General features: G+C 47.2%; 1 protein-coding gene across 3 annotated transcripts in view; it reads left to right on the forward strand.

The window, feature by feature from the left end:
- Positions 1 to 274: 274 nt before the first annotated feature.
- The window catches only part of ARID1A (AT-rich interaction domain 1A), a 69,676-nt gene continuing 55,824 nt past the window's right edge, over positions 275 to 14,126 (forward strand). For 2 of the 3 annotated variants that reach the window (XM_044237511.1, XM_044237512.1), the window contains exon 1: positions 629 to 1,800. In XM_044237511.1, the coding sequence (XP_044093446.1) occupies positions 661 to 1,800 (1,140 nt within the window). In that variant the 5' untranslated portion in view covers positions 629 to 660. Of the gene's footprint in view, positions 353 to 628; positions 1,801 to 14,126 lie in introns of those variants that run through there. The other variant, XM_044237515.1, reaches the window with a different exon arrangement.

Here is a 14,126-nt window from a genome sequence, read left to right on the forward strand (position 1 = left end):
TCGGAGGAGAGTGGGGCGCTCTAGCCGCTCAGTCCGGCTGCCCGCCCGCTCGCCAGCCCGCTGCCGCGCAGCAGCCTCGGCCAGCGCCGCGGCCGGGGAGGGGAGGCAGGGCGCCCGGCGGGTCCGCGCTCCGACTCTGCCTCCCGGCGCCCGGGCTGCTGCCGCGCGCCCTCCAGCCCGCCCGTCCCGGGTCCCCCTCCCCCCGCTCCCTCCCTCCCTCCCTCCCTCCCCGCCCCCTCCCCCTCGCCTCCCTCCCTCCCTCCCTCCTCCTTTCTCCGGCAGCAGAAAGCGGAGAGTCACAGCGGGGCCAGGCCCTGGGGAGCGGAGCCTCCACCGCCCCCCTCATTCCCAGGCAAGGGCTTGGGGGGAATGAGCCGGGAGAGCCGGGTCCCGAGCCTACAGAGCCGGGAGCAGCTGAGCCGCCGGCGCCTCGGCCGCCGCCGCCTCCTCCTCCTCCGCCGCCGCCAGCCCGGAGCCTGAGCCGGCGGGGCGGGGGGGAGAGGAGCGAGCGAGCGAGCGCCGCGCAGCAGCGGAGCCCCGCGAGGCCCGCCCGGGCGGGTGGGGAGGGCAGCCCGGGGGACTCGGCCCCGGGGCGGGGTGGGAGGGGGGGAGAAGACGAAGACAGGGCCGGGTCTCTCCGCGGACGAGACAGCGGGGATCATGGCCGCGCAGGTCGCCCCCGCCGCCGCCAGCAGCCTGGGCAACCCGCCGCCGCCGCCCTCGGAGCTGAAGAAAGCGGAGCAGCAGCAGCGGGAGGAGGCGGGGGGCGAGGCGGCGGCGGCGGCAGCGGCCGAGCGCGGGGAAATGAAGGCAGCCGCCGGGCAGGAAAGCGAGGGCCCCGCCGTGGGGCCGCCGCAGCCGCTGGGAAAGGAGCTGCAGGACGGGGCCGAGAGCAATGGGGGTGGCGGCGGCGGTGGAGCCGGCGCCGGCGGCGGGCCCGGCGCGGAGCCGGACCTGAAGAACTCGAACGGGAACGCGGGCCCTAGGCCCGCCCTGAACAATAACCTCACGGAGCCGCCCGGCGGCGGCGGCGGCGGCAGCAGCGATGGGGTGGGGGCGCCTCCTCACTCAGCCGCGGCCGCCTTGCCGCCCCCAGCCTACGGCTTCGGGCAACCCTACGGCCGGAGCCCGTCTGCCGTCGCCGCCGCGGCGGCCGCCGTCTTCCACCAACAACATGGCGGACAACAAAGCCCTGGCCTGGCAGCGCTGCAGAGCGGCGGCGGCGGCGGGGGCCTGGAGCCCTACGCGGGGCCCCAGCAGAACTCGCACGACCACGGCTTCCCCAACCACCAGTACAACTCCTACTACCCCAACCGCAGCGCCTACCCCCCGCCCCCCCAGGCCTACGCGCTGAGCTCCCCGAGAGGTGGCACTCCGGGCTCCGGCGCGGCGGCCGCCGCCGGCTCCAAGCCGCCTCCCTCCTCCAGCGCCTCCGCCTCCTCGTCGTCTTCGTCCTTCGCTCAGCAGCGCTTCGGGGCCATGGGGGGAGGCGGCCCCTCAGCGGCCGGCGGGGGAACCCCCCAGCCCACCGCCACCCCCACCCTCAACCAACTGCTCACGTCGCCCAGCTCGGCCCGGGGCTACCAGGGCTACCCCGGGGGCGACTACGGCGGCGGGCCCCAGGACGGGGGCGCCGGCAAGGGCCCGGCGGACATGGCCTCGCAGTGCTGGGGGGCTGCGGCGGCGGCGGCGGCGGCGGCAGCAGCCGCCTCGGGAGGGGCCCAACAAAGGAGCCACCACGCGCCCATGAGCCCTGGGAGCAGCGGCGGCGGGGGGCAGCCGCTCGCCCGGACCCCGCAGGTACACAGCTGAGTGGGGAGGGGGCTGGGGTGAGCGGGGTCCTGGGAGTGGGTGGCGGCTGCGGGGAGCAGGCCACAGCCTTGGGCTACCCCCAGTCCGGGGCCCCCACTGCTGGGGAGCTGCCATTGTCTGGCTCTTCTCTTAAAATGGCTGCCTGTCTGCCTTCCTCTCCTTCCCTCCTTCAGCCTTTGTGTGGGGCTTTCCCTGAGGTGTATGCTCCCCTTCTCCCTCTCCCCTGGTCCCTCCGAACTCCTGGGGTCTTCAGAGGGGTGCAGGGCAGAATGTGCGGGAAAGGGCCTGGCCCGGGGTGAGGGGGGTGCTGGGGGCTCAGCTTAGGGGTGTGCAGTGCTATGAGCTCGGGGGTTGAGTGGACAATTCTTTGCTCACCTGCCGCTCCTCTCTGCCCGCCCTCCTGCCTTCCTCTAGGCCGTTCCCCATCTGTGCTTTCAAGGAGGGGCCCCTCGGGCTCTGGGGTACCTCGGGGGAGGTCAGGGGCCTGCTTGGGGGCAGCTAGAGGCCGGCTGCGGTTCACCCAGGGCAGCCCGGGCCATCTCCTGTCTTAGTCTCCGTCGGCCCAGTGGCCTGGGCTTCTCCCTGGAAGTGCTGGTAAACAGCTGAGTGATTGGAGTAGTAAGTGCAGATTGCTTTGGTTTGGGATTTGAATTATGGAGGTAAAATCCTTCTGTCAAAGCCAGGAGACAGTTGGTCTTAGGTTGACATCCTATCTGTGATCTGATTGGCTCCCCATCTCCTGCTCTTGGCCATTTATAATTGCCTCTGATGTAATGGTACAACAATCCTGATGAGCTCATAAACTTTTACACTCTGCTTTTCTGCCAGTGATAACCCAAACCATCGCTGCCACTATCTGCCTTTTATTCCAGAGCTGAAATTGGCTGTGACCTTGAGGAGGGAGGTTTAAGCAGCAATACTGTATCAGCAGGAGCAGAGCCCCAGACAGGCTGCCCTTGTTACATTGTGCCGAAACAAAAGAGGAGGCAGTGGCATTTTGCTTGTACCTTGGATTTATTTTGCTTGTTATGTTTTATGCAGCCTGAAATAGATTCTGTGTTGTCAGAACAGTAGCTGAGTTTTTCTCTACAATGGGTTTGCTGTTTGTTTTGGTTTTGTGACTTTCCTAATGGTATAAATGACTTCTTTGATGGCTCTGAAGATGCATTTGTCTTGAGTAATTTTGACCATGTTCGCTTTTCAGAATCGAAATTATTTTATTGGGGTTATTTATTGAGTGACAAATGTGGGATCTTTATGGGAGGGGCTTAAGAGAAAACTTTTTTTTTTTCCTTAAACTGGACGCTTTCTGAGAGAATTTCATATTAGGTTCAAGTGTTCTGTTTTAAGGAAGACTGGCCTCATTCTTTGTTTACATGTTGAATCTTGTTAACACTTTGTTAATTGAATTTTGGGAGAGCAGTTCCGATTTAAAGAGAAGCTGACATCTTTTATGATCTTGTGTGGGACTTTCTCCTAAAGGCCTGGTTTGTTGAAATTCATCATTTGTTCCTGGGATATCAAAAAGGCTGGTTTTCTGTTTTGTCATCAGTCACTTTAGAGCTTTGAAATAGAGGTCATCTAATTTTTTTCTTTGCATTTTAAGGTATGTTCCATTTTTTTTCTATCTTCCAAACCTATAATGATACTTGGTATTTGCTTAGAAATGACAACTTTTAGGTACATTTTTATGCATTCTATTTTATTTTTATTTTGCTCTTAGTGTCTCTTAGCATTTTTCTTTCTTCAGTGTTAGTCAGGAATATTGGGTACTCTGTGGAGTAGGTATCTTTTGAAAGGGGAAAAGTTCTTCATGCCCCCCAGCCCCCAGCAATACCTAGTGGTACCTTCCTGCTATGAGATTTTGTTCACTGATTAGCTGTGTTCCTTCCTCATCCTGGAACTGCTTTTCTCTTCTCTTGAGCTGGGAGTTTTGAAAATAGCTGTGTTAAATGGCAGATTTAGAGCTCTGTGCCTTGACTCCACATTGTCTATGGTGTTCTGTGTTGGGGCAAGAAATGGGAATTTTATATGGAATTTCTGGTTCTGGAGGATAAGTTTTGTCTTAGAGAAGAGAACATCCTCTTCTTTCTGGATAAGAGACATTACATCTCTTTTCCCTTGAGGGAAGGAAGTGTGAGCCATTTACCTTTCTTAAACTATTAGAAGAAATAATTTGGGGTAAGTTAAGACTCATTTACAAGCAAAAATTAATTTGAATTCTGCTGGTTTGGGGATATTCAGGCAAACACTTTGTTTTTTTGAGGGGTTGGGGGGAGCTGGATAAAACAAACTTTTGCCATAGAGTGGTTTCTGTTTTTCAGTCATTAAATATTTGAGCACTTTCTGTGTGCTAGATATTATGCTCTCTGCTGAGTAAATGGTAGAAAAAATAGATGTCCCTGTCTGAAAGCTTGTCTGTGCTACCTCTCCATGAGTTTTTGGATTCACTTTTAACATCACCATACCTACCACTTAATGCAAGGTTCCTGTTCAATTTCATTTCAGTTGCCTACTCCCTGACCTCCAGAGAATGGGCTGTTGAGCATTCAATTGTGGAAGAGACTATACAACTTTCAGTTTTGTGGTAGTCTCCATGAAGGATGTAGATGGATAGATTTTGATACAAATTCTTCTTTGCTACTTAAGGATAAAGCTCTTGTCAGATGACGAATCCTTCTTTTTAAGCATTCTTAAATAAGAGGGTCTTGCTCTGTCCCTTTCTCAGTCTTGGATTAAGACTGTTTTGCAGACAATTCATTGACACAGCTAAGATGGTAATGTTCTCATTTGACTCTACTTTTATGAAATAAAGATTAGCTAAGTGTTTGTATTGTGGCTCTGTCTTTTTCACAGAAGCAGGAAGATCCCAGCCAGCAAACTTTTCCTTTATTGCTTTCCATATGTAACACTGTGGCTTGAATCCTGCTACTGATGAAATATTTTTCGGTCACCTATGCGCTTGAGCCTCGTGTGAAGCTTTTTATTTGGGATGCTTTTAGCTGTAGTACCTTGAGAGGAGTATCAGCTCATCAAAGTAAAAAATGAAATAGAATATGTGGTCCAGGATCAAGATGAATTTGATTGTAGAAGTTTAGCTGTTCTTGCTATGGAAATATCAGATGATATTTCCGATTCCTGGGAAACAAATACAGGAATCTTGGGCTTATTATGGGAATGCCTGCTGGCAGAAATTCTGGGCTGGCTAAAATACAGGACTCTTGGAGCTCTCTCAAGTAGGAGGGACCAGGAAAACCACACTGAAACGGCACTTAGTTGTGAGGCTTCATGTTTCTCTACTGTCCATGAGAAAACTAGGGGTGATGGGGGTTGGGTTGGTGGCAAGAGAAGAGAAAGCATCCAGGACCAAGGTTGGCTTCTTTGTATTGGGCCCTGTAAGGACTTTTCAAGGTTTCTTTCCTTTGTGTGTGACACAGAGTAACCATGACAAGTGGCACCTGCTGTAATAAGATGTCTTGGGTTGCATTAAACATTCATCTGTTGGATTGATTCCTTCAGGGTGTGAGGTCTACAGTAGGCTTTAGCAACGAAGTTAGTGAACTTTTGAAAATGTGGAAAGAGGCTAACAGAGTATGGTCAGGCCCATTCCCAACACCCACTTCCCAAGGTTGTATTATAGAATTCTAGAAGCCACCGAACTGAGCAAATATATGGTTAAAATATGGTATTCAAAATAAATTGGCACTGAACTGTTCTTTCCTGCCAGTGAACTGGGATACCTCAGTCTCTAAAATGGAGTCCTGATTCCCATGGCTTTTATCTCTGGGTTTCTCCTTGTTTAGATTGATCATTATTATTGATGCACAGAGTTGTGTGTGACATAGTGGTGGGGGGTAAAGAGCACAAGGCTCAGGAGCAAGAGGCTTTGATTCCACATTCAGTTCTAGATTAAGCTGTGTGATTTGGGGCAAGCCGTTGATGTTGTCTCTTCATCAGTAAAGTGAAATTGGTGGATTGCGTGGCCGCCTTCTCTGATGCTACACATTGGGCTGTGCTTTCGTACCTGACTTACCATGACGGCAACTTTTTCCTATACATGTACCGGTAGGGGTCTTGATACTGTCTTTCTTCCCTTGGGCCTGAAGAACTCAAGGCTGTTTCCTCCTGAGGATTTACAGGAGCAAGCTCTGAACAGTTGGGTACCACGATGATCTGTGGCCCTTTACAGAAAAAGCCCTACCAAACTATTTTGCTTTGAAACTTTGTCATTAATCATTCTACCTGGCTGGTGGTTAAAACACTAAACATTAATGGAAAAATTGGGCAGACTTCATTAAAGCAAGACTTGAAAAATAGTTGCTTCAAAATCTATAAGAGGGGATTTGGGGAATAGATTCAGGGTGGGGTAGGGAATAGATATTCATAACATTAACACTCTGCTTCTTTTGTGGGGTGGGGGGAGGTTAGGAAGGTGGGAGAGGTCTCTTTAAGTTTTCCAGACTCTTTGGGTGTTTGGGCAGGTCTAGGTCTGGTTTGGGCAGTTGGTTGTAATCTGAGTGCCTGAACTTGTCCTGTAAGTTTTGCTGAGAGGAGCAAACGTTCCTGAGACTGGAACAGGAAAAGCCAAGCATTTCAGGGTCAATTTCATAGGCCTGTTGCCCTTTTCTCATACGTTTGGTTTTTTAAGCTACATGGTGTGATTTCCAAATGCTGGAAATGCTGTTCTCTCTCTTCTCCAGCACACCTGAATTTCCTTTCTTTCTCCTCCTGGCTTAGTAGTTTAGAAGGATAATTTAGGCATATTCGAAGTATGCTAAAAGGAAGCTTCCCTTTATGAAAGAGGGGAAAAGGTAGAGGAAAAGGTGTTTGATCATTCTCTGCTTGACACAGCAGCTTCTTCCTCTCTGAAGGAACCAAATGTTTCAGAGCTTTGTGTAAATACTTGCTGAGCTGTCAATATGTACCCAGGAGGTTTCTGTAGTAAGATGTAAACGGCTCTATAGAATGTTTGACAGGCAAATTAATAAACAGTTTTCAAGCAAAGATAATGCTAGTCTGTTCTCATGTGGGGGAATAAGTAACATTGGAGAAAAAGAAATGTGGGTAGGGACGGGGGTAGTAAGGGGGGGGTGGAGATGTGGAGATAAGGAGAGAAGATCTAAAAGAGATTGGAAGTGAAAAGATGCTGTCCTGAAAGAAAAGCCTCCATGGTCCTGGCTCCAGGCTAAGTTCAGGGCACATGGAGCCCCTGTTCAAAATGGATTGCAGTTTCAGAGTGAAAATAAATAGAAGTTTGGAAAGAAGATACTAAGTTTCAATAGTGAGGTAAGTGCTCCAAAAGCTTGGTTTATGAGACACTGAGTTTCAAAGCCTTGTTCTTTGGGAAAGGTTTTGTAGTTTGGTGAGATGTTTTTAGGGTTGGGTTTGCATTTTTGGAATACCAGAAAGGAGAGGGGAGAAAAAGATACTGCAGCTTCAGCGTCGTCCTCAGCATCTGTTTTGCTGTGGCTCTCAGGATTAGAAGCCCACTGTATGGGCTGGGTTTATTTGTCTAGTTTTCACTGGATTCTTGTGCATTCTTCATATATATGTTCAAATTAATGCTTCCAGGTTCCTGGGTTAGTACAAGGCCTAAATGTTTAGGGACTCACTAAATACTGCCTGAAGGGTTATATGGGTAGATTCAGTCTTTGTTTTTGAATTTGCCATTTTAGGATTAAAAACATTTCTGTGTTCCTTCAGTGAAACATTCTTTTTGTGGAGGAAGAAATATTTTAGAAGTATTTCAGCTGTGTGCCTGTAGTATTCTGCTTTGGTAGCCTTGTGAGATGACCAGATTTATCTCCTCAAAGTCTCTTTTTAAACAAAATCCACTGACTCTGACACCAGTTTTCTTCACAAGAAGTGTTTTTATAGACCAGAGTCCTGGAAGTGCCTGTTTGACTTAGCATAGTAGTAGGGAATATGAATATCATTATGGCCCTGGCCATAATTTTTAGGTTCCGCTGACTTACCAAAGGCCATCAGCTTGTTCTAAAACAAAATACAAAAATTTAGGTTGACACGGACATTGGTTGCACAGGCCTTTCTCAGTGTCATGGTGATAAGGGTATTAGACCATCAGACTTGTTACCGAGAGTATGATTTCTGGCTCCGGGATTTGGAGGTTCAGATGGGAGTAGGAAATAGCCCTTTGTGAACACGCCAGTTAGATACTAGGAAGGGACTTAAAAGAGACAGTATCTGCTTCAGAGGAATTTCATTTTCTTGGCAAAGCATGCTTATGTGCACACATCTGGAAAACTTGCAAAGCAGTGTTTTGTAAATGGGTATAGACCAAACAAAGTGTGTGGGCTGAAGGATTCAAGAATAAGGAGCAGTCAGAGTTGGGCAGGGTTAACCTGGGACAGTTTTTCGGAGGCAGTGAATCGTGAAACTTAATGTTCAAGAGGGGAAAGTTAAAATACTAATTTGCTTTTTCATAATTCTACTCTGAGTGCCACAGGCTCTATAGGATCCATGTTACACAACCATCTCCAGACCTGTAGTTGCTTCATTCTGGTGACTTTGAGAATTGGGACTGTCACTATAAAATTCCATGAAAGAGAGTGGCTCCAGGGTCTTAGTGGTTCTTGTGGTTATGTGGGGCCTTTAGTACAACCTGCCAAGTTCTTGGCCAGTTTCAGGGGCTCTTTTTTAGTAATTTTGGGTTTCGAAGGTTGTGTCACCTTCAGAGTTGTGTGCCCTGGACAACTCTGCAGTGACAGTGGTTCAACTTTGGTTGGAGAGCTTAGGTTTTTTCCCTTTCTTGGCAGAGCTAATCGACTTTTCTTAAAAAGAGAGCCATGAAGTACCTGTCCAGACACTTAGGCTGCTGCTATTTCTAAAGAGTTGGGAGCTGTGCTGAAGCTAAGTTGCTTGGATCAGACCTTATATTGAGGGTTGATGGGTGGGTAAGGCAGCACATGTGCAGTTTGCCCATCTGTTCAGAGAAATGGCCTTTAATATTGTTCTTGATTAGGTTGGCTATGGCCAAAAAGCTCATAAATGCTGCAAACACATGCTTATTCCTATGGGAACCTCTGAAATGGCAATGATTCTTGTTTCTCTCTACCTGCTGGTCCATATGCAGTTGGACCACACATGATTTCTGGTACTTTTCAAGGGCTGTAAGTGGATGCTTAACCACTGAAGATGCCTGGAGAGTCCAGTGCCAGGCTGCTATGGTGTGGTGCGTTCACCTGGAAGAGAAGGCTAGGTTACACTGTTGCAGTATACAAAAGTATAGAGTCCTGAGTACAGATTCTAGTCTAGAAATCTCTTTCCCAACTTGTTTTGCCTTGCCATTCTGGCATTTTGCAAAGCGAGTTTCCAGGAACTCAGAATTGAGGCTCGGTGGCTCATCTGCGATGGATAGCAGGGCAGTAAGGGCCTAAGATGAACTCCTTAGGCTGTCTGGGTTTTAGAGGAATCCAGGTTAGGGTGAATGTTGACTTAGCAACCTTGAATATTCTTCCCGAAATTGTTCCTCCCCCTCCCCATTCAAATGGGATGGGTTTAGTTTTTATTAAATGTTAAGGGACATCTGAGTGAACTTTCATGTGTTTTTGCTAGTCATGTGTGTATGCCAGAAGATGATCTTGGGACAGGTTGAGTCTTTATTTCCCAATGGCTTCTGCATATTCCAAGGGTGTGCTGCAGTAAGAGGTCCAATGCCAAGAATGCATTCCAACACGCTGCAGAGTAGGAAATTTGATCCCTAAAATGTTGACTTAGTGTTGGTTATGGTACATATTAGAAATCACCCAGTAATCCAGGACAGATTTTTGTCACCCTCCAGGAAGCTAATGTTGATATGAAATACTAAGGGGCTTTGGGCACCGGGGCTATGTGCTCTGCAGGCCCAGAGTGCTGCTTAAATTGCCACCCATATGAAGAGGAAATGTGCCATGTGCTTTTTTTCCTCTTTTGCATTTGGGCTTCCTTATGGCTTCGTTGCTTCTGGGTTCCCAAGTCTGCAATGTTAGATATTAGACTTCCTCCTCCCTTGGCACGGGCACATTCATGATTTTCTGTGGCTCATCACCAGCAGCCAAGATTTTTGTATGCTTTTTCCCTCTTAAACTTGTTAGCTTTCAGCTTGCTTGTTTATAGACATCTCTGTTAAAAGGAACTCCCTGCTCAAGATCTAGCACCAGCATGACGGCAGCAGGGGAGTTGAGGGGCTGGTGTGATATCAGTCATTTAAAAACCCATTTGCTGTGTGCGTGGTGTTTTTTATTTTGCCTCCTGTTTTCCTTGAGGTCACAACTTGCTTGTTGGGCATGAGTGCATCTGGGTCCAGCTGTTTGCTCTCAACTGACTTAGGCCTGGTATACTTTGACTTTAAGCAGAGTGTGAGTTCAGCCACATGGTAGATGATTAAAGGCTACATAGTGCTGAGTGCTTCCCCTTAGAGGAAACAAATGCGTGTTTGGCTCTTCTTGCACAGTGATTTCCCCCTCCTTCTGAGTGGACCTTCTTATGGCTTTCTCTTGTCCTTAGTGAACAAGTCACCTAAGCAGAAATGCTGGGAATTAGTTGCTCTTTGCTACTGTGTCTGGTCTGGTGCGTATGGATTGCTCTCTCTGTTCCAATCCTCAGGTGATGGAGTTCTTCGGTTGCTCCAGCAGTAGTAGATGTAAAAAGTAAACTTTTTACCTGTTTGGGAATCTGGCTGCCAAAGATAGCTCTACTATAAAAGATTTGGGGAGCAATTCTATATAGGTAGTTGATCCATAACTTTGTCCTGGGCTAGGGATAGGCTGAGAATCTCACTGAAATTCCAATTTTCAAATGATGGGATACTGAGGGTGAGTGTTACTGTTAACAGCCATGCATTTGCATACTTACCATGTGCCAATCTCTGTGCTGGGTCTTTCTATGAATTTACTTATTTAATCTTCAAAACCATGAGAGGTGGGTTCTGTTGTTACTCCTCCCACTTTACAGATGAGGAAATAGAGTAAAAATGAGAAATTTGCCCTAGGGCAAAAAGCTAGTAAAAGGTAGAGTTCTGATATGAATCAAGGTTTGTCTGATTCTTGAGCACCATAACATTTTAAAATACTAAATTTGCTTCTTCAAAATAAATTATTCAAGCATTCAAGCACTAAGGCTTATTGGGACATTATTTTTGCAGTAGCCTGGGACTCTTAAATGGGATGAAAGACTGAAAAGCCTTTAGTTACAGTTTTACATTATGCCTAGATTTCTGTCCATCTAGAATTTTAAGTTTCTCATGAATGGCCATGTGATTCCCAATGCGAAGAATTGGTGGCATTTGGTCATCAGGCCACTTTTCTTTTTGGGAGGGACCTTTGAGAGGAGTGAGGATAGGGGTGGATTGAGGCTCAAAGATAGTCTCCTTCACTTTGATCTAAGTAAGAGCAACTTGCCTTATGAGAGTATTTGCAGATTGATTTTACTTTCTATGACTTGGAGCACTTGCAGGAAAGGCAAGGTTTATGATCTTAATTTCCACTCGGGGAAAGTGAACACATGAAGATTGAGTACCTCACACAAAGTTTCATAGCAGAATCAGCTTTAAAACCAAGGTTTAAAGTTCCCTTATGCTGTGTGACTTTAGGCAGGTCACTTAACTTCTCTGAATCTGTATCCTCAACTATATAATGAGGGAAAAGATCTACCTTGTAGGTTTCAATAAATATTAATAAGATATATGAAGATACTATTATCAAAATAAAATTTGAACATGACTCCTGGTTGGTAGAGGCCCGTTTGAGAGGGGAATAGTATGGAATGGTTAAGGACACTTGGTCTTTACTGAATTAAAAGCTATCCCATAGTTCTTAGCTACATATAAGTTTTATTAATGCTTAAAAAAAATAACAGATTTTATTACGCATCTGTTGTTCTGGTTTGAGAGATTAGTCCAGTGGTTCTCTGTGGGATCCCTAACCATTAGCATCAGCATTACCTGGGCCCTGTTGAGAAACAGGGGGGCGCCTGGGTAGTTCAGTCAGTTAACTGTCCAGCTCTTGATTTCAGCTTGGGTCTTGATCTCAGGGTCATGAGTTCAAGCCCCACATTGGGCTCCATGCTGGGTATGGAGCCTACTTGAAAGAAAGAAAGGAATGCAAATACTTATCCAGACCTGCTGAATCCAGAACTCTAGCACCGTGTTTTAACAAGTGCTCCAGGCAGTCGTGATGCATACCCAAGTTAGAACTACTGGGTTTATGCATTTATGGTCAGCTGTGCTACAGAGTATATCTGAATTACGGGAGGGACTCCTTCCAGATTATACCATAGGCTAATGTTTCACATGTATCTGACCTTCCAAGATGTGAGAGAATTACTGGAAAGAGAAAAGGTAAATGCGTGGGGTTGGGGAAAAGAAAGGAATACTTTTGAGATGGATCTTCTGCTATGCAGTAATGATAACTCCGGTGACCAAGCAGGTCTATTTCTTTCTTTCTTCTTTTTTTTTTTTTTAAGATTTTATTTATTTATTTGACAGAGAGAGATCACAAGTAGGCAGAGAGGCAGGCAGAGAGAGAGGAAGGGAAGCAGGCCCCCTGCTGAGCAGAGAGCCCGATGTGGGACTCGATCCCAGGACCCTGAGATCATGACCTGAGCCGAAGGCAGTGGCTTAACCCACTGAGCCACCCAGGCGCCCAGCAGGTCTATTTCTTTATAGGTCTTAGGGACTCCCTGCCTTCCAGTTCTCTTTTTCTTAGCTCTTTGGTGACATGCAGAATGAGGATAATCTGAATCTGTGGTACTGATTGTTTGATGAAGGTGGAAAAGTTAATTTTAGGATTGTGACTGGGTGGTCAGCAGGTATGACCAGGCAAGTAAATTGACTAAGAAAGTGATTCTTGAAAATGGCACTGAGGCAGGTTTGGGAGCTTTGATTAAACGCCATGATGAAAATAAAATAAAATAAAAAAATAAACGCCATGATGTCCCTTCTGCTCGTGATGGCCAACTGATCTGAGAACAGGGCCTTTGGTGATCTGCTGGTCTCTTAGTAGGACATCCTTAATGACCTCCCTCCTTCTCTCACACCTTAGCCCTTCAGTGGCTAGCCAGAGTCTTGCTGTGATTCCTTTCCTTGTGACCCTTGTCTTAAAGTCCTAGCTTCTCTAAGTCAACTCCTGACAAGCTGCCCATCTTTGAAGTAGTTGAGATCTCTCCGAGAAGCGAACTTTTGAGCTAAGACCTGTCCCCAGTTGTATGACTTGATAAATAATGATTATGCTTGGCACAGAAGTGGAAGTTTGAGAAATGGTCCAGGAATAAACAGTAACAATGCAAAGACATAGTGTAGAACTAGTGTTTTAGTACACCTGCACTTTCTGAAAACCTGATGCGGTTTCTGTATTGTTCCCATTAAAAACAAGTTTCCTTGTACCAGGCCTCTTTTCCCTCCTGTCTGAGGAGTGAAGCTGTGATCACTGTGACCTGGCTGCCATGAAGGCCAAGGCTTCTAGGAGGCAATGTACTGACAGTTTGATCTGTGATTTGACATTTATGGGTACAGACAAATAATTTTAGTAGGGAGTCCTATGTTCTTTGTGTGTGCTTGTGTGTTTTAATCTCCCTTTGTCATCCCTCTGCCTTCTAGCTTGATTTTCTCTGGTTTTTGTTTTTTATCTTTTCCATTCCCTCTTTTGATGTCTAACTCTGTTGGTAGAATGCAGAGCACATGGAGGCCTAGTAATTTTACCATACTAGAGCTGGTAAAATGTATTTATTGGAGATGCAATTTACACCACTTTGAGATCAACTGCTATCTGTGTGCCTCAGTTGGAGGTACCTGCCCTAAGGAGAGGCAGGAAGTGCCTTTGTCTAATTAACTAACAAGCAGAAGTTTTCCTAAATGATCTCTACCTCTTCTACTCTCTTTCCTACTTTATTGCCTTTGGCCTGGAGACTGTTTCTTAGCCTTCCTCAATCTGTTTTTGGGGTTGTGTTGGTACAGGACAGATTGTAACATTTTTGTTTTTCTTTCTAGTCTGATTTGAATCCTCTGCTTTCCCAGTGCAGCTTTGAATCGGCTTCTTTAAAACCCCTACATGAAACCTCAAGTGACCAATATGTGGTCTCATTATGGTATTTTGGGTTAAAATAAAATGAGATTGAGATAGCTGGGTTCACCCACCCAGACGTATTCACCAAAAGGAAACTCTGTGTGCCTTGAATAAGACAATCTCCAAAGAGTGTGTGAGCTAAAACGAAAACAGACTTGGGGGTGGGGGGGGGTGAGGAAAAGATAAATTTTAGCTAGATTTGCATAACTTAGCTTGCCAGGTATCCATCTCAATTTGATTATACTGGCCAGAGAT

Source organism: Neovison vison, chromosome 2 (genome assembly GCF_020171115.1).
Source record: "Neovison vison isolate M4711 chromosome 2, ASM_NN_V1, whole genome shotgun sequence".
NCBI lineage: Eukaryota > Metazoa > Chordata > Mammalia > Carnivora > Mustelidae > Neogale > Neogale vison.